Raw genomic sequence first — 21,616 nt, forward strand, 5'->3', positions numbered from 1 at the left:
AGTGCGGGCGCCAATCAGGATGAAGGGTTGTGGGCTGGTTCAGACAGAGAAGGGGCAGTTGGAGTGGAGGCAGAGTAAAGCTGGGGTAGTCGAGGTGTAGGCAAAGAGGGAAGTAAGGGGGGGGGGGGTTAAATAGGTAGAGTAGTATATAGTCGGGCGGGGGGGGGGGGGGGGTCGGGAGACGAGGGGCATGGAGCTAAGTGGTCAGGGGATTGGCACTGCAAATGAAGAGGTGTTGCGAGATGAATAGTTGAGGGAGAGTAGGAGAGGTTAGTTTAGGAGTAGTAAAGAGTAGGAGAAGTTGGTTTAGGGGTAGTAAAGAGTAGGAGAGGTTGGTTTAGGGAGTAGTTTGGAAAAGTAGGAGAGGTTACTTTAGGGAATAGTCGAATGTAGTGTTAGTTTAGGGAGTTAGATAAAAGTGTAGTTTAGGGAAGTGGTTAATTTAGGAAGAATAGGGAAGACTAGGGGAAATTATGAAAACTTTAGGAAAATTAGGAAAATGTGAAAATTTTAGGAAAAGTAGGGAGAAATAGGAAATAATTAGGGGAAAGTACAAAATGAAGGAATTCAAGAGAATTAGGGGAAAATAAGGGTAAATGGGAAAAGTTATTTAAATTTAAGAGAAATATAGAGAAACTGGGTAAAATAGGGAAATTTAGGGGGGCCTAGGTTGTGGTTGTGGATGCATCCAAAAAACCTCAACTTCTAATCAATCCTCTCTATCGTCGAGTGTTGAAGAGGAAATAGTAAAGGAATGTAACTTACATGTAGAAACAGGGTTAGAGGATAAGAACGAATCTCCCCTAGAGCTCCGGGATGAATCAATTACAACACTTGTATCAAAGCTGTTGTTGGAAGGGTCAATTGTAGACTCCAAGACTCCATTGTAAAGCACTGAACTCAAGTGCCAGCTGAAGAACTAGTCAAGTTAATCTTTGAAGATAAGCTGTTAGACCACGAGGTTGACGTGGTGAAGCATGTGAATGGTGAACAAATAGATTATGAAATTTTTGGCTACCAAAGAAATGCCATCCGAGGATGTGGCTGAAGCAGCTCTATCTATGAAAGTGACACAGATCGAAGAGAAAGTCCCGCTTGGCATAGCCTTGGCATGTGCCTTAAAGAGCCTCACGGATGATCTTATGCTCTGCTCTCACAAGCCTAAAAGGTTGTCTTACTACACAATTCAAAATCCCATTTTCCCAAGGTTAGAAAGGCACGTAATGCTATCTAATTGGAGAGTGAGAATGTTATGTGCTCTACTTCAGACTTTCTCTAACGATAGTTATCCCTTTGCATGTCCACAATCTATGGAACGATCTGAGAATGTTGGAATCATGCCGCTCAAGGACACACACAGATCCTCTCAGGCTCACATTGGCAAGTTTTCGGAATATTGTCTCTAAGATCAAAGAAATTGCCAAAATACAACAAGAATTTAAATTTTACCTAGCATGCTGCTCATAGTGATTTTACCGGCGTTCGACTATGATTATGACTATTGACATTTAGGTAATATGCCAACATCTAATCCATTCATAAGACTTATCCTCGGCACTAATATTATCAGTGTTTACATTCTCGATGTTAATATTCTTGGCACTATCTTGACACCCATGGAAGGGCTTCTTCCCTTGGATTATAACTCTTTGGGAAAGGAAGCACGTTGCCTCCCTGCCCACACTATGTGTGGTTATAATAATTATATATTACATATTATCGTATAAATATTTTTAATTGCTCATCCGTTCAAAATTGCTTGTTTTCAATTTGAATTCTTACAATATTCCTCTCTTTTAATGCATGTTATCGATGTGAGGGAGCAAGGAAATCCAAGATGGATGCAAGATCGAAGGATGATGGCACCTTTATTCATATGGTTGTAATCCATGTGACAATATTGTATAGACTGTAATGAGGATTAGTGATTATATCGCCTTATTCATGTATTTGTTGGACTTCAGGTTCCAAATTATGGACATCACAAAATCAATAATAAATCACAATGCTTGACATTTGCAGGGAGGATTGGGTCTTAATAGACCATGTGTCGCATCTCATGTTCACCAGTTTTCCTCATTTTCTTTTCTCCTTAAAAATTTGATAAAATACTAGGATTCAACTTCAATTTCGATTTAGTAGTTACGTGCTCGATGATGAAAAGGCTACCTGCCGCAAATCTAGTTATCAGGACTACAATAAAAATTTACTCAAAACTACATGCTTAAAGAAGTTGAATTGTAAATGAATAAAGAACAAGTCATGAACAATCAAAACTTAGGGAGAGGAATATTTTAAATGTTTGGAAGAAAGTAATAGCTTATTAAATAAAATATGTGTACAACAATATCAAATATGGGGGAGTTTATATAATTACACTTTGTAAAGAATTTTCTCAAAAAAAGTGTAAAGTCTTATACATGATATTATGCAAAGGAGGAGTGTAGATACTTACTATTTTATAGATGAAGGTAGTTTATTCAAAGGACTAAAGACTTTCTCAAAGACATCGAACACAACAAACAAGCTTCCTAAAAAATTCATCATGCATAGAGATAGCATAGAAAAGAAAGGGTGAAAGCGGAGTATAGAAGAATCAGACTTACTCAAAGACATCAAAGACTTACTCAAAGACATCAAACACAATAAACCAACTTCCAAAAGAAATAAATCATCATGCATAGAGATAGCATAGAAAAGAAAGGGTGAAAGTAGAGTATAGAAGGAGCATAAGAAGGATGTTGAGAGTTCATGCTCAACATCATGTGATCATGTAATCATAGCACCATCATGTGATCATATGTGCATAGCACTAACCCAATAGAGTGATGTAAAGGAAAGGGTTAGATGCCCTAACCCTAACCCTAAATGGGTATGTATATATTCTACATTTTCAACTAAATCTAGTGTACAGTTAGTCATTTGCGGTGTGCTCTCTAGATGTGCCCTCTCTCCTCATCTCCACTCTTCTCCTCTCCCCTCTTCATATTTTGTCATGGTATCAAGGCTCCCTTGCCTTCTGCTGAGGCATAGCGATCCTTGAGAGTGTGAGAGAGTGATTGAGAGTTCTTTGTGAGACTCCATTTCCGTTAAGATTTCTGTGAATCTCATCCATTTCCCTCCATAGATTTCCATTCATTCCAAAAGAAAATTTGTCTATTCCATTGAGTGATAGAGAGAGAGAATTTTCTGTCATTGCATGTGAGTAATAGAGAGAGAGAGAGGGAACTTTGACCAAGCCCATTTTTTCAGACACTCAGAATGGCACGCTAGCATTGAGCTCCAATTGGCTTGCCTACGTCTACTACAATGCTTCAATGACCTTCAACACCACAAACATGACTCTCTCCAGCAATGGCTCGTATGACAGCTCTACCTAATAGCCACAACTTTGCGACCTTCAAGCTCCAAACAAAGCATACAAAGCCTTCAAGCCTCCTACTAGCTGTTGGCACAAGTGTCTCCATTGCATGAGCCTCATAAAAGAGGCGACGCCTCCAAACTCCCAAACCGTCTCCACAATGGATGCCTCAGACAGCCGCCATAGCCATCCACAATGCCATAGACTTCAAGCTGCACTACCTTATCAAACGATGCCACCAGCGCCACAACAGCCCCCAGGCTCCAATGAGCCCTGGTCTCCTTGCGACAGTCCTCCAATTCTACTAGCAACCGTTGACTTAGTACAAGGCTCCATGTAGACAGCAAAGTCTAGAGCTCATGGAGCTCCCTCGCCTATCCACAGCGGCCCTTCTCCATCAGCAAGCATAGCCCAAGCTCTCTTCTCTACTACCTCCTGCGCTGACTCAATGAAGCAATGCCCATGGAAGCTAGCTCCAATGCTCACGGATGGACGGAATCACCGGAATCACCAGTCGCTCCATTAGACAGAATCTTCAGAGATTTCGATCACCTGTTTTGTGACACATGGTGGGGTAAAGCCATCCTTGGGTCTTGGCCACAAAGTTGACACGTGGCAAACCTTATACGCCATGTCACCTAGGGTAAACTAGCCCTAGCTAGGCCTAACTGCACCCCAGCCATGTCATCATTAGCTGACACGTGGTAGCCTTATTCCACCACATCAGCCTTATTCTGCCACATCAGCCTTATTCCTCAACATCAGCAATGGCCACGTAGGCACCATGTCACCATATGCCACATCATCTGCCATGGTGGCAACCACATCATCATTGACCAGGTTGACCAATCAACACTGCCATGTCAACTGACACATCATCATTGTTGACATCATCTACCATGTCATCAACAGAACCTGGGTTAAAGGGTTAGTCAAGTTTACCACGGGTCAACAAACCATGGTCAAGTTACCTTGACTCAAATAGACTGCCACATCAGCATCCCAGTCAATTGCCATATCATCAGTGCCACGTGGCACTTTGACCCTCTGCAGGCACACACAATCACTGCATGTGACCACTCCTGCCACCTCAACATAGGGCTCCACAGGCACAGTCCCTGCTAGGCACAATCGTTGCATGTGACCCCGTGACTACCACATCATCCTTGAGCACATTTGCTCTCCTTTTGCCCCTCCACCTAGATCAAGCCGTATCTCTTGATGTAGGAAGAATTTGAGGGTACTCCAAAAAGAAAAATCGATTGATTTTTTGTGCTCTACGCGCTTGTCATATCAGCGCACATTTTGATGCAAGTATCACTCATTTTTTAGCTTTGCTGATGACAAATCCACTTCCGACATGCACATCAGCCTCTACATCGACGCATTTGACCCAGCACATAAAAAGAATAAAAGAAAAGAAATTATTCGATGTTCTTTCATCGATCGACGGTTGGTATAGATATAGACCAAAGTAGACTAGATTGCCATAAAGGGGACGCTTTGAATCTCCCCAAGTTTACCAATCTAAGCCATGCCTGAAATTCCCAACTAGTTCCTCAGTCCATACGCTCACATATGGTTTCACATCATCATATTACCTGAAACCTGACGTTCATCAGTTCAGTGAGTAGACTTCATAGTGTTCAGAGGCATTGTCGATTGTTCAGTAGAAGATAGCTCATGACTTGATTTCACACACACATGCCATCATTGTAAAGCCTATTCAGCTATTTCACAGCATCGTGCACATCATTTCAGCCTTGTAAAGCCTCTTGGCTATTCTTAGCATCATTTGCCACAAGCCTTGTAATTCAGATCATTTTAAATATTGCAATTCTATCTTCACCAATAGTTTAGATTTCACATAGTCAGTGTTTTGCAATTGATTCAGACAGTGATTTTTACGACACTTTGAGTACATTTCTTGCACCATGTCTACAACTAGCAACCTCAATCTGGAGGCATGTGCTAAGCTACACAACTCCAATTACGGCACATAAAAATACCGAATGGAGACCATTCTTGTACTTCAGGACAAATGGGACTATGTCACAAACCATTGGACGATCCAGCCAGCAGTAGCTCTACTCCACTAGTTGTCACAACACCAGCAGTGGGATCTATAGCTACACAAATAGTTTTCGCAGTTGTAGCAGATCCTGCCATCGCCCGAGCTCAAGCAGAATGGGATAAGAAAGATAAGTATGCATATCATCTGATCAAGCAGAATGTGCAAGATGTCATGCTAGGACAGCTCAACACCTTCAAGACATTGAAAGAAGCATGGGATATGTTCGCAGTTCTCTATGAGTCCAAGAACACATCCAGGATTCTCACACTGAGAAACCAAATCAACCAGAGTTCCCACAATAGTAGCAAAATTGGTCATGCTTATGTACTCCGGATTAAAGACTACAACAATCAACTCGCAGCAGCAGGAGGAGACACCATGAATCCAATAGAAAAGGTTCAAGTCATCCTAAATGGACTAGGAGAGGGATACGAGAATCTAGTCCAAAATATTGCCATCCAATGGCAAATTCCAACATTGGAAGAGCTTCAGTCATTCCTACTTGGTGAAGAACTCAGGACTCAAGCCATTCAAGCACGTAAAGGTCATTTTAATGATCAGGCATTCACAACTTCAGACAGAAGCAGAGGTAGAGGTAGAGGAAGAGGTAGATCATTCTAGAGAAGTGGTCATCATCAGCAAAGTCAAAATCAACATCAACATCATCCTCTCAGCACCATCAGAATCAGCAAAGAGGAAATCATTCCAATCGAGGAAGATTCCAAGGACGAGGGAATGCATCCACCAATGTGTCAAACATTCAATGCAACTCCTATCACAAGTTTGGACACTATGAAAGAGATTGCCACAAGAAGTAGTATGATCAAGGTGGTCAATCCAATAATAATCGACTGAATTTTTGAGGCAGAGGAAATCATCGTGGTGGACATTCTAGTCACAATCATTTTGCAAATGAACATGGTAATATGTTTCTTACAAGTGAGGAAACAATGTACCTAGACGCTGATTTCAATTCAAAAGAGGATTTCAACTATCAAGTTGACCAAGCAGAATAGGATCCTTGGTATATTGACAGCGATGCATCATCTCACATGACAAATCATCAGGAATGGTTCATAGAGATGAAACCATTAGAAGGTCAGAAAAATGTCATCTACACACCAAATAATACACCGAATCCAGTTCAAGGGATAGGTGTTATCCCTACGAACAATTTCACTGGTACGAAAGGATTGATGAAAGATGTGCTCTATGTTCCAAAGCTCAGCAAGAACCTCTTGTCAGTAGGTCAAATGATGGAGATGAATGCACTATCAGAGACAAATCCAAAAGATGTCAGCTCCTAGTAGCAAAAGGTGTTAAGGAAGGATGATTATACAGAATGCTAGCTACAGTACCAGAGAAGCATGCCATGTCAGCTCAACCACAACAAATGCCACTATCTACAAATTGGTACAAGAGATATGGTCATGTTAATTTCAAGTACTTGCTATATCTAAGGAACCAGAATATGGCAATTGGGATTCCTAAGCTACAGTTTCTTGGAAAATTTTGGGAAGCATGCTGCTTCGGCAAACAAAAGTGAACCAACTTCAGCAAAAGCACCTCTCAAGCACGAGATATTCTTGATTTGATACATATAGATGTATGGGGTTATGCCCAGACCCGTAGCATCAATGGTTCACTTTACTACTTGACTTTCATTGATGACTACAACAAATATTGTTGGGTCTACTTTTTGAAAGAGAAATCTGAAGTGTTTTCCAGATTTCAAGAATTCAAAGCCATGGTAGAAAACCAAATAGGCAGAAAGATCAAAGTCATGAGATCAAATAGAGGAGATGAATACATGTCTTTAGCATTCATGAACTTTTGCAGAAGTCCCAGCATTCAAAGACAATTCGCATGTGTAGAATACTCCTCAGCAGAATGCAAGAGCTGAAAGAAATAATGGTACTTTAGCAAACAGTGCTAGAGCAATGCATAGTGAGAAGCATCTTTTGAATCAGTATTGGGCACAAGCAATAGCCACTACAAACTATTTGCTTAATCGGCTTCCTTCCAAACCAATTAAGGGTATGACACCTTATGATGCATTCACTGGACATAAGCCACACATTGGGCATCTTCGCATATTTGGTTGCATAGCATATGCTCACATCCATGATGATCTTCGCAAGAAATTGGATGCGAAGTCACGCAAATACATCATGGTTGGATACAGTGAAGAAAGCAAAGCATACAAGTTGTATGCTCCCATCAACCGAAAGGTCAATATCTCCAAAGATGTAATGTTCAATGAGGAATCAGAATGGAAAACCACAAACACACAGGAGATAGACGCACCGATTTCACAGTCATCTACAGAAAAGGTTGATGAAGAAGAGCAAGAATTGGCAGAAACACCCCAAGTAGAGCCACAGCAACTTAGACATTCTACGAGGGAAAGCAGACCTCCAGCCAAATTGATATATGCTCAGAAAGGCATAGCAATTCAGGTTAAAACCACCAACTATGCTCTTATGACTACCATCATGGCTACAGAAGAGCTAGTGTACTTCGAAGATGCAGTAGACAAGCCAGAATGGCAAACTACTATGAATGAAGAAATGGATGCTTTGTATAAGAATAATACTTGGGAATTATGCGACCTTCCACCAAGAAAGAAGGCCATACCAAACGAATGCATATACAAAGTGAAGTACAATCCAAATGGAAGTATTTAAAGATACAAAGCCAGACTAGTTGCAACAGGATTTGCACAACAATATGGTCAAGACTATGATGAGACTTATGCTCCAGTAGCAAAGATGGATTCCATACGGTTCTTGATATCACTAGCGACACTCAGCAGATGGAATGTGTATCAACTCGATGTCAAGAATGCATTTCTCAATGGTTATCTAGACAAGGAAGTCTACATGCAACAACCAATAGGTTATGTTGAACTAGGAAAGGAGAATAAGGTTTTCCATCTCAAGAAAAGTCTCTACGGCTTAAACAAGCACCCAGAAGTTGGTACAACAGAATTGACAAGTATTTTGCTGATCTGGGATACATGAAGTCTGATGCAAATCATAGTCTCTACTACAAAGTTCAAGGGGAAGACATTACTATTGCACTTTTGTACGTAGATGATATTATTATGACAGGAAGTAAGGATACCTTCATGAGAAAACTAAAACAAGACTTATCTGCAGAGTTCGACATGAAAGATCTTGGACTTATGCACTATTGTCTTGGTATTGAGTTCTGGAGGGATTTAGACAGCACTTTCATGAGTCAAGTATGTTGACAGTCTCTTGAAGAAGTTTCATATGGAAGATTGCAAGATTGCAGCCACTCCCATGGAACAGAGTTTGAAACTTACAAAAGATTCAGAAAAGCCTACAATCAATGACAGGTACTACACATAGCTCATCGGATCTCTTATATATCTAACTATCACACGACTAGATATTTGTTATGCAGTAAGCTCACTAGCATAGTTTATGACAAATCCAAAACAGTCTCACTGGAATGCAACCAAAAGAGTCTTAAGATACATCAAAGGTACACGAAAGTTTGGAATAGAATACAGAGGAAGTCATCCACAGTTGCATGGATACTGTGATAGTGACTATGCCCAAGATCATGAGATCAAGAGATCGACACAAGGATATGCATTTTTCCTTGATCAAGGTGCTATATCATGGTTGCCAAACAAACAGCCAACTCTTTCTTCGTCTTCGACTGAAGCAGAATATAGAGCACTCACTACAGGTGCATGTGAAGCTATATGGCTCAGAAGACTATTGTCAGAAACAGATTACTTTGATGAGTCAAATCCAACAACAATATACTGTGATAATCAATCGGCTCAAGGATAAGCCAAGAATCCAATATATCACTCCTGGACAAAGCACATTGATGTCAGAGAGCACTTCATCAAAGAAAGAGTGTTACTTGGTGACATCACACTGCAGCATTGTGATAGCAAAGAGAATGTTGCATATATCTTTACCAAACCACTTGGTAAAGAGCTTTTCTAGAAACACTGACTAGCTCTTGGTTTGACGTAGAGGAAGGACATTCCCATTAAAGGGGGGTGATGGAATGTAATGCTGAGTCCTTCTTCGCTTCCCCAGAATCATCATCTTGAGGGAAGGCCTACTTCATGATGTTGATCTTGAGGGAAGGTGTTGAGAGTTCACGCTCAACATCATGTGATCATGTGTGCATAGCACCATCATGTGATCATATGTGCATAGCACTGACCCAATAGAGTCCTATAAAGAAAAGGGTTAGATGCCCTAACCCTAACCCTAAATGGGTTTGTATATATTCTACATTTTTAACTAAATCTAGTGTATGGTTAGTCATTTGTGGTGTGCTCTCTAACTGTGCCCTCTCTCCTCATTCCACTCTTCTCCTCTCCCCTCTTCATATTTTGTCAAAGGATTGGAGAAGTCTATGTAGCAAATAAAGAGTGAGCATAGATGTATTGGGTGACAATATAAATATTACAAAGTAAGAGTAATGAGATTTATGAAAGATAGCAACAAGGTCATCATAGAGTCTTTGAAGGGAAGAGGAAGAGTGGATGTCTCAGACTCGTGAGGATGATCAGGGTGCAAGAGAGGAGTGTCCGGTCCATGAAATTCTAGGGAGCATGTTGGTCTTAATAAATTGAAACATTTTTAAAAACTTGCTATTCTCTAAAAACCATTGCATGAAAATACATTAAGCTTTAGGATATCACTAATTGCAAGGAAAGCCTCAAAGGCTGAATAGCATACCAACCATAGGATCATACGTATACTTAGGAATGGAGGTTTTTTCTTTTAGCTATAAAGTTTAAGACCAAAAAGGAGAGTTTAGCTTTTATTCAAGAAAACTAACATTGAAAGAACCCACTAAAGGGAGCTAATAGTCGGATATCAAAGTGTAGAAGGTGGTAGCAATGGTAAGGCCTTTTTTTTTAAGAGAAAGGAATCAACAAACCTTAATACTAACAATATCAAGTGGATCCATCCAAAATGGTTTATTAACTATCCTTGGTGATTAAGAATCAAAAATTCTAGATAATGAGATATTTATATCATCAATGTGCCTAAAAATTTAGATAAGAGGCCCAATAACATAGTGCATCCTAACTTAGTATTAAACTCCCAACAAGAAGTAATGGGTTTCAACAACCAAGGACAAATGGGCAAAGGCTAGGTCACAAATGGTAGGTAGAGGAGCAAAGGATTGGCTCGAGGGAAGAAGAAAGTTAGAGACAAGGCAAAGTGGAAGGTGACCCCCTTCATGCAAGTCAACACTGTCTTCTCTAATCCAAAACCATGATATCCATTGCTACAAAATGACAAGAGGCAATGGATGCAATTGTCAGAAGATTTGGCAGTTGCACTAGGAGTATCAAGGATGTTGCTGTCAAAAGTTTTGGCAGTCATGCTAGGAGTGTCAAGGTGTTTTGATGCTCGAGTGATGGCAAGTTCTGATCTCATAAGTAGGTGCAAATAGTCATAAACGTGGGTAGATAAAAGTTTTTGGAGTCCCTAGGGTTAGGATAGTCTGGTTATGGGAACATCTCGTGCACATGGAGTGTAGCCAAAGTGTTGGTTGTATATCTCTATCCTACCCAAGTGGCTAAGTCATGCAAGAAATATCTATTTCTATTATGTTGTGCATTATGTGTATTGTGCAACACAATCAAACATGACTTGTAATTGCAATGCCTTGTAGGGCTCACTATTGAATCATATAAATTCAAACAAAGATATATGCAATATGTTTTTTACTAGCTCGATAATGAAAGTTTCATGAAGTATGGAATGAAGAGCCATTAGATTGAATGATAAGTATTACATTCATTAGGATTACTATCTTCTCTTTTTTCATATTCTCTATACCATTAGAAACCTTTATCCTCTTCTTGAAGTATATTATTCTTGTTTCATCACCCTCATGATATGAGACGTTGTACTGCTATAGTTAGAGAAGCCATGTTTGCTAAGTCTCCTCCTACAAGAATTTGTGGAGTCCTCACCATGGCTAAAGTAACATGTTCCACATTTTCTACAGTTGTAGGGATTAGATATTTTAATACATGGAATCTCTCACCAATATCTTCTAGATCTCTGTTTTAAATTTGATGGATTACTTTGCCATGCTACATTGGCTAGCTCCTCTATGGATTTGCTGATAATCTCATTAGGGATTACATATAACACCCTTCATTCGTTTTTGTGGAACTAGCATGTGGTTTAGCTTTTTGATATGAAAATGCAAGTGGAGGCTCCATGTCAAACATTACATGCAATATCTCTTCTACTTGCTTCCGATAATCATCCCTTTGTTCCATCATCATCTCAACATCATCAACAACTTTGACTTGGATCTCCTTTAATGTTTTCCTTCAAATTTATACCTTGTCTTCTACAATTGAAGTTGGTTATACAATAGCGTCATGTCCATTTTCCATTCATTCTCTCCCTCTTATGTTCACATTGTATTTGCCTATCTTTCACCATCTGTCTTATTTCTTGATTTGTTTATTTTCCATTTTAGTTGCTTCCAACTCACATTTGCAAAATCTTTTTCTTAACACAATTGCTCAATCCTTGCATTAAGTTATTGTATGGTGGCAAAACACCCTTTATGCTCTTCCTTATCTTTATTTGCCTCCCATCTCTTGAACTACCATTTGTTCTTTCTACATGCAAAGTATTTTCTTTGGATCCACTTCATTCTAGCATTGATTGATCTCCTCTTTGTGGTATCACCACCTTCATGCACTTGATTAGTTTGCATTTCATCGCTTGATTCTTTGATTTTTTTTGTTAGTTCAATGAATCCTCTTTGTGGTATCACCACCTTCATGCACTTGATTAGTTTGCATTTCATCACTTGATTCTTCGATTTTTTTTGTTATTGAACTAATGATCCACTGTATCGGCAACCTTTAATTTTCATCTCTTTTCATCTTAGTGCCCTCAACAATGTCATCAAAAATTAAGGGTCACTTTGTTGTATATTTAAATCTTTGATATTATTCTACAACAATCTAGAGAGTCAAAATTTGCCAAAAGGCAAGGAAGATTCTTCGGATTTTTCATATGAATCATCTCATCTCCCACACTTGATCAGCTTGCACTTCATCATCTAGCCTTGATCATCTTGCTAATCCTTAGATTGTTTTGGTTCTTCAATTAATGATTTACTTGTTGAGACATCACTCTCATCTTCATCCTTTTTCAACGTGTTGTCCTCAACAAATTCATCAAACTTGAAGAAATCATCAAGTAGCTCACTCGACTAAATGTTCAAATCCTTGACATATGCCACTACAACAAACCACAAATTAGGTCGCATACTTAATCTTGCCTTTCTATAACTTTACGACTTGATCTTTGATCTTCTATGTAAGGATCCTATTTAGATCATTGTAGCTCCTTTACTAGTTTTGATTGTCTTCTCTACCACTATGGTACTATTTAAGATTTTTACCTTAACTCTTTTCGCTAAAGTCCTAGATTTAAAGCTTCCCAACTACAATCAAGTATTATGCTTGTGATTTGCTATCTCTAGGCAATGTCATCACTTTAATCATCTAGATGAGATACCTCACTCACTTTAGGCTCACTAATAATTACTTTGCTAATCATGAAAATTGTACCAATGCTAGTAATTAACCATCTAATGAAGAGTTTCATCATTATGTACATAGAGGATCCAATATTGTCCAATCCATCCATTATGCCCACTTCAGTATTTTCTTTTTAATGTACTTGTCATGCCATGATTTTCTTTTGCAATGATTGATTACTTGAGAAAATTGAGCCCTTGTCCAAATTACATCATGGTAATAATTAATATAGCTAATGACTTAAGAATTTCTCAAATTCCAAGTTGAAAGATATTCTTGATTTGTTGCAAGATGAAAGGCTATGGTATACACCCATAAGGTTGTCTATTGTTCTCATTCATATTTTCATTCATTATCTTGATTTTCGCTTATCCATTGTGTATGGGATAATTTGTTGATATTTTATGTTTAACTAAAAACTCCTTTTTCGAATGATCTTTATGTCTTTAGGTACACATAATGTGTTTATATAAAAATAATGATGAGTACTATCCAATAAGGCCTTTGCCTTAGTTGGTCACATAGTCTATTGCTACAAGAATATATTCCTTCACTTTTAGATGCCCTGTGTACTATGAGATCAAAGGTCGCTATCACTACCTCTTCAACAATGATTTCGGGCCTCTATCTAGTCTCCTTTCCTACCCAGATCAGAGATGCTTGGCAAATTTCATCCATGAGGCTATCCAACACACGATCATTTGCTCAAAACACATAGGTGAGATCAGGATGTACAACCACACTCCACTCAAAGCATGATCACTGAGTTTTCAAAACAACAACTAGCAAGGCTCAAGAAAACAACGGATCCGAGGATTGGAGCAAGCGACACATCAAGCTCGCCGAGTCGAGGCACATATTAAAGTAGGGGAGACCTTCCATCCATGCTCACTAGATCAGAGGCACGACTGACAGGAGTGACAGTGGCATGTGTTCAGCTCACAAGACCATGGCTAGGAGACCACAACTAACCACACATACCAAAAGCCATCAACGCTCCATCATAGGTTTTATACTGCCACACAATCTCACAATCGTTGACCCCCTCTTAGTCTCAGCATCTCTGCCAACTTCCAGATGATTTCCACAGTGCCACCAACCCCCATCCTTCCCATGAGCTCAGAGACTTCTCCCTATGTATTGGTATTGTTAATGGGTGTTGATGCCCACTTAGGGGCTCCACCCCTCGACTCTTCGTATCAAGTTCTTCTACTCTCATAGACCCTTTGGTCTTCTGAAGACTTTTAATAAACTCTTTTTCTTTCCTTCTTGCTGAATTAACCTCAATAGGAGTCCACAGCTTATTTTATTGTGGATAGGCAAGCCAAGAAATCCCTGCCCAGCTTGAGAAAAACTGAAAACTCATGACAATACACTGACATGGATGAAGGAGCTGCGACCTCTTGGCCATTTGTATATACACCACAAACAAACATAGACTATTGCATATAACACGTCATCATCCATTAAAACGTTGAAGGCATATTGCAGGCATAGAATCTCAATCACTTTCAAAACAAATGGAAACTCGGCAAATATGGGAGATGAAAAATCCATATTGATTGGAATAACAATTAAGGTCAGTCCCCTCACTCACACTATGCCTTTAAAATAGAGCCTACCATAAAAAAAGAAACAAGCAACATAGCCAATTGAACAATTGAAGAACTCAAGGGTTACATATTAAAAAGCTGTTAAAAATATGAGATTACAGTAAAGTAAGCAGTTGAAACTCCAAAGAAAGAATTGAGCACATCACTGTGTACCCAAACTTGATCCAATTGCGATTTAAATTTTTGGATAGCATGCACACATTCACATCTCATCTCATCCAACAACTGAATCCTGAGCATGGTCCATCCGATATTTATGTCAACATTGGAGAGATGAGGTAATGCTTGTTGGACCAAACTTCACATATATGCAGCAATAAAAACCACATAGCCCCATTCAACTTAGGTTCCACTCTCAAAAATCCTGCTTGGGGGGATGAATCTGGGAACCTCCCCACCTCAATTGATGTTTTCTCCTATTCAAGCACGGCTGTGTGGACATAGCAAGGGAGCTAGATGACCGGCCGACCACAACGTCCAACTAAGTCAAAAGTCAGATTTATCAGCTAAGGGAATCATTTCTACATAGTGCTCTTCTGTGAAGAGTTTGGCTCTCCGCAATTGCAATTGGCACAAAAGTCTAGACCGCATGATACCTTAGTTGCCAAGCTAGGATTGACATCTCAACATAGTAGCACATTGCCAAAGCCATGGACAGTATTCAATGGAAGCTTCTGAATTGGAAACTTGCCACTCTCTCCCTTGCACGCAAAGTTTTTGTAAGGAGTTGGGTAGGAGTGGCAAGTCCAAGTTGGCTTCTCGCATATGATCAAGATGGTTGCCTAAAACTATAGAATATGTGCACGAGATCATCTCAAGAGAGACCTTGGGCTCAACTGATAGAGATCCAATACAAAAATTTGACTTATGTGAGCTCTAATCATCTGTATATCTAGATGAGGAAGCTGTGGGTGCCAATGGGGGGCATAACTGTTTCTCCATCTCCTCTTTAGCATGGTGGGTTAGCTTGAGCAAGACTTAAAAATAGGTATTATGAGCTTCTCATCGCTTGACATCAAGGGTGAGCCTCCTCGTGCAAGGAAAGCAATTGAAAGGTCCATCTAAACAAGGGTTGCCAAGACCCTCTACACCATGAGGTAACTCTAAGAAAACCTTGTCACAGCATTTACTTCGATGGCTTTGTGCCAAAAATCAAGATCTGATCCCCAACTCCCTCTCTATCTCTCTATCTCCTTCCTCGAGAGTTTTTTAAATCATTCTCATCACGTGGCCAATCCATCCCTTTCGAAAACACCATAGAGATTCCAAATGCTAGACCAATAGCTCGAGACCCATTTCTCCACCACTTTCAAGACAAAAAGGAGCTCTTATATAAGCTATCATGCCAAGAGGTTCACATGTTGGCAAACACATGAGGCATTCAATGATAGACCCTAAACCTAGCAACATCCAATACCCGTTTGAGTAGGAGCATTGGTCATTCAAGAGCACGCCACTATAGGAGGTCCAATGAAACCCTAAGGAGGAACAGTGGCTGCTTGCCATATCTCCATCATAGCGGATACATTTCTTTAAGTACACTACTCGATCAATAAGCTTGCACCCTTTGCTTTGGAGGATCAAGAGAGAGAGACATGAATCAAAGAGCAGGGTCACCTACACGTCCTCTTCATCAACTCAACCTGTTTAATATATAGGACCGCTTTTAATACCATCCACCATTGCCTCTCAAGTTGCCAAGGCGCCCAACAAACTTTGGCATGCCCTTAGGATTCTTGCAAAGCTATTCACAACACCATAACCTTAGGATGCACAACAGAAGATAACCCCAGAGATAGATAAATAGAGCCTAAGAACCCACACAATCGTCAAAAGACGAATGTAGAAGATGTGTACAATGCATAGATGTGTAGACAGTAATTAGACAATGCTCAAACGAAAAATGTAGAATCAACAAAACATATTTCCATCCAATGTGTAAGCAATACAAAATCTATGACGAGTGTCTCACTCTCTATCAATAGAGAGTTGGCTAGATGTGGACCCATATACATACACAAAGCTATCCTCATACGTCCTTGGCAATTCTGACTTGTGTGCTCTCCTAGAGCTTGAGTTGGCCTCAAAAATGTGCCCCGCAATCTTTCGATCGATGCTCCTAGACAGCCCCTCATAAGACTGCTTGCTATACCACCTTGACCTCCCTGCATCTCTAAATGCAACCCTATCAAAGGCATAAGTTTCCCCCTTTGATCCCATCTTCATTGCTGCTAAGGGCAACCAATGGTGAAGGCACTCTAGCTCCATCTAGGGCATGGAGGCAACCTAACAAAGAACATTGTTAAATAAGTAAATCACGCACGCCCTAGTGCAAACTGTCTAGCTTCGCATTCCTAGGTCCTTCAAACAATCCATACGGTAGAAAGGCTCAAGGTCAAAGGTCCATCTAGGGCCTGGAAGCAACCTAACCAAGGCTCACCATTTTTACCTATTAAAACAATGTGCCGGTGTGCGCTCTATGTGCTAACGTTAGGTCATGCTATTAAAGGATGGGTATTATCTATTTGATAGCTTTGCATTCCTAGGTGCTTGCACTTTAAAAACTTTTAAATGATCATATTTGATGCACTATGCAATTCACTCCAACAAGGTGATTAAGACTCGGTCCAAGGTACATCTAGGGCGAAAACAATCTAAGGGTGCCCAAGGGGAGTAGCCAGGTCCACCCTATTAAAAAGGGATCAAATTGGACATAGAATTATCAATTGCTATTTTTAGCCTATTAAAAAGGGATCAAATTGGACATAGAATTATCAATTGCTATTTTTAGCCAATGGCATAATACTTCACCAGAATGTCATTTTCAATAGGAAGAAGTTACCACGACAAAGCCCTTCAACCATGTGGTTGCAAAAGGCAACAAAAATGCTAAAGTGTGTACCTTAGATGTTGGTATGCCTGAGGTGAACGCTGCTATGCTCGTACATAGAACATGTGTCATTGCAAATATTGACATGTGGCACAAGAGCATTGGGCACATGAACATAGAATATTATTGCAAGAATGACCGCATAAGGTGTATGAGGCATACCAAATAGGCAAGCAAGCCTGACATGCACTTCCACAGAATGTCCATGCAAGGACTCTCAATGACTTTCTTGGACTCAAATTTGATTTTTGTAGAAAAGAGTTCAGAGAAAGGAGGGCAAAATTAGTAGAAGGGAGAAAGGAAGAGGGAGGAGTGGAGTGCAGGAAAGATGTAGGAGAGAGACAGAGAGCAAAAGAAGTGGGAGGGAGAGAGAGAGAGAGCGCACGAGAGCTGAGTATAGATTAGGAAAGGGACCACATCAAAACATACATCGCAACGACGAGAAAATACTTATATAATATCTCCTTATTGTTGGAGAGGTGCCCTCCCCATTTATAAGCCCCATATGAAGAGTGGTGGGGGAGGTGACTTAGGGGTACGGTTGGCCACAGGGGCAAAACATTGGCTGCCTTGTGGGCAGCAAACCCAGAGGGAAAAGGATGGAGAGGGCGCTGCCACATGGGCGGCACTTCATAGCAAGAAAACAAAGAAATATGGGGCTGCCACATGGGCAGCAAACAGGCTGTCATGTGGGCAGCACAAGGGCAGGAATTACTGTTAGATCGGACGCACATTGGAGGGCTGGATCTGTTTGAAACAGTGGCAGATGATGTCAGCACAGGTACGGACAGGTATAGTGGCTGTACGGATCTGTGGTGTGGAATCAGAACTGCAGCACCCATGCACGGATCAGTACGGGGTGTTGGCAGGACATGTATTGGGTATCAGAGGCAAACATCTCTCACCAGCTCCCTAGCCTCTACAGCAATGAAGCACCTCGAAGATGCTAGCTAAACCAGAGACCTGCCAAACGCATCATTCAATTGATTTAGGCTCAATTCCCTAGGCCCTAAGTGGGTAATGGTGATCAGCCAGATGCTATTTTCTTTTCTCAATCTAGGCCCTTGTTGGGTGATATTGAGACTCTTCAATTTGTTGTAAAGTTCTAAAAGTACTTAACGTCGTCACATCTAAATGAGCATGGCTCACCCATGTTGAGCCCGATAAGAAGTCTTGTGCAAGCACTTGGTCATGCCGTGTGTTATCTTGGTCCCTAAGTTTTGTTCAGGTCAACCCTGAAGGTGGATTTTGTTGAATAAAGTTAACCTTCGGGCAGCGGCCCCCACCTTGGCCCCTCAACCAGTCTCCCATTCTGAGCTTTTTTTCTGTGGATTTTCATTAATTACTGCCAAGGACTAAAGATAAAGTGACACCATTCTACAACACTCATCCAGGCCATGACACATTGTCTTACTACTATCACCCCCAATATTACATCATACTATCATTGATGAAATACTTGCATGTTATACTAAACCAAGATGACCTCTTAACTGGTATCATCTCACCTGCCTATAATTACCCCACAATCTACACAACTAACAAAATCCCCATACTCAGGCCAAAAGAGAATGCAATCATTAGGACAAGCACGAATAGTGTTTTAGTCCATACCAACACTCATCAACATCTTCTTGCCTCGTCCCTTGATGCAGGCATGGTATTTGATTCTGGCACCATCTTTTGAAAGAGCATATATGCACTTAATATTACAAATATGATTAAAGTACATTTCTAAATTAGAATCCAAAAAGACTTGTACCGAACTCTATAAAGATGAAATCAGCCAGAGCTCACCACAATTTTGAGTGTCTTATCAAATCAATCCCAAATACCCAAAAAAGCCAAGACTTAATTAGCACAATGACATCAAGTTTAAACACACGAGACTTTCCATTTAAATACAGCTTCAAAAACATATATACCACCTATTAATGAGAAAAAGAGAGGTGATTTCATAATGTACCAACAATCTTCTCTTTTCTAATAATCTGGCAAAATACACTACTTTAAGAAATAACAGAGGGTACATCAAACCTTTGGAAATTCTTTTAAAAGAGTAGAATAAATTACGTGCATTGTTAGAAAAACTTCTAGAAGCAGCTTCAAACTGCCTCAGATCACTCCTTGTCCAAATTTAGAGCGTAGAACCATATTCAATGTTTTGTGACTAGATCCATAACTAACCATATTATAGATATTAAAAAGCACATGTAAGCCAAGCACCAACCGAAGTCTTTAACATATGGGAACCTCCAACTAGTCCTCCTCCTCTGCTTCCTCCAGCCATTTGACAAGCGGCTCGAGCCCTTTTACAAAAGTTTGCCTGCAAAGCATCATATTCCACTGCAAACATCACATTCTACTTCACCACCTTTCATCCAGGAATTTTAAAGACATTTTTATGGAAGGCACATTGCCGAATTCCTTCAAAACAGAACATTTAAAAACCGTTAACAAGAACTACAAATAGTAACCATACAAGAAGCAACTCCTGGAAGCTGGCTGTTACCTTCCTTTAGGGTTTGCACCCTTCCGAAACCACACAAGAATGGTGTCCTCTGCAAGCACATCTTGATCATACAAGGCTCGAATTATCTCTGGGAACAATTTCATCAGCTTTGCATCTTCATAACAGTACGTCTGGATTGTGTAAATTAACTCCAACTCAAGCTTTCCAGTGGTAGTAAATAAACCGAGTAGCTTTGCCCAAGTTTTCACCTGAGTAGATGAATAATTTAGTGCTCTCTCTCTCTCTCTCTCTCTCTCTCTCTCTCTCTCTCCGTGCATGCGTGCGTGCGTGTGTGAGACACATGACCTGAAGGTCAACCTGAGTAAAAGCAAGGTTATGGTCTTCAACACATCCCGGAAAGCCGTGCACAGAGAGCATTTCACTTTGGATGGGTTGCCAGTGGAGGTAGTCGCATCCTATACCTACTTGGGGGTCTGGTTCTCCGGCCCGATTTTTATGATGCGACGCACTATAGACTCGACTAAGCAGGAGGTATATTGCATTGGCGAGACTCGAGCGACAGTGCTTTCACTCTCACTTCCAGAACCCTCAGACCAAGTCTCTCCTCTTTGACTCTCTGCCTCGACCCGCAAGTATGTATGGCAGCCCCTGTTGGGGGCCTAATCTATTAGAGACGAAGTGGGCTCGAGTTGAGAGACTCCAAATTAAACACTCATAAGTGAGCTCTCTCTCTCTCTCTCTCCACACACAGCTAGGGCCCAGGACAACATGTCGGGCTAGACCCCCCCGAAGGTATTTTATTTCTTGAAGAGAGAATCTGTTACAAGAGTTCAGCGTGGAAGCTGTACATATCCATAAAATCCAACGTAGAATGAATCATTACATGAGCTCTAAGGCTCCCCTTCTTGGCAACAAGCCACTTGTCAATACTACTTTCCCAATTACATGCCACTAAGGGCAACTCTGGAGTCTTCGAAGCACTTGGTCACGCGAACCGCCTCCTAGACTCTAATTAGACTCCCGTAGCGCTTAGGAAAATAACTCTTCCTGGTACCTGCAACAATTAATTAAAGCGCACCACCATGGCACCCGTTAATTGTTAGCGCTTTGCACGCAAACAAACATTGTGGACTAATTCTAGTCACGCTGGGCGTCCCCACTGAATACATGTGCACACATAACAAATATAAAATATATATATTTATTCTCTAGTTGACTGAAGTCAACACTCTTGATCTTAATTAAGGAGCTTTGACCAAGGGTCGAGGAACCTTAATTATAGCCAAGTCTCTCCAACCAAAGTTGGCACATCTTGGTTAACCGTGGTTAACCCTCTTAGCGTATGCCAAGTCTCGTTGACCAAAGTCAACACTATCTAACCGTAGTCAGCTCTGTGGTTCTCTGGTTAACCGCAGTTAACCCTCTTGGTAAGGTAATAAACCAAGTCTCCCTGACCGAAGTCAGGCTTACTTAACCAAAGTCAAGTATCTTTGACCGTAGTCAATTCTTTGACCATTAAAAGAACTCTTTGACCATAATTAACACATATAAAACTCTTTAATTATGATCAAATAAATGATCAACTATACTTTGACTTAGGATATTTACATTGTG

The 21,616-nt window shown here is 40.4% G+C and overlaps 1 protein-coding gene across 1 annotated transcript in view; it reads right to left on the reverse strand.

Moving 5' to 3' along the window:
- Positions 1-19,492: 19,492 nt before the first annotated feature.
- The window catches only part of LOC147895738 (uncharacterized), a 32,444-nt gene continuing 30,320 nt past the window's right edge, over positions 19,493-21,616 (reverse strand). The window contains exons 7-8 of the mRNA XM_087382492.1: positions 20,042-20,250; positions 19,493-19,855 (exon numbers count right to left, since the gene is read on the reverse strand). Of these exons, the coding sequence (XP_087238618.1) occupies positions 19,789-19,855; positions 20,042-20,250 (276 nt within the window). The 3' untranslated portion in view covers positions 19,493-19,788. The remainder of the gene's footprint in view (positions 19,856-20,041; positions 20,251-21,616) is intronic.

This window comes from Dipteris shenzhenensis, chromosome 12 (assembly GCF_047967505.1).
Source record: "Dipteris shenzhenensis isolate YYH24624 ecotype China chromosome 12, Dip_SZ_1.0, whole genome shotgun sequence".
NCBI classification, from domain to species: Eukaryota; Viridiplantae; Streptophyta; class Polypodiopsida; order Gleicheniales; family Dipteridaceae; genus Dipteris; species Dipteris shenzhenensis.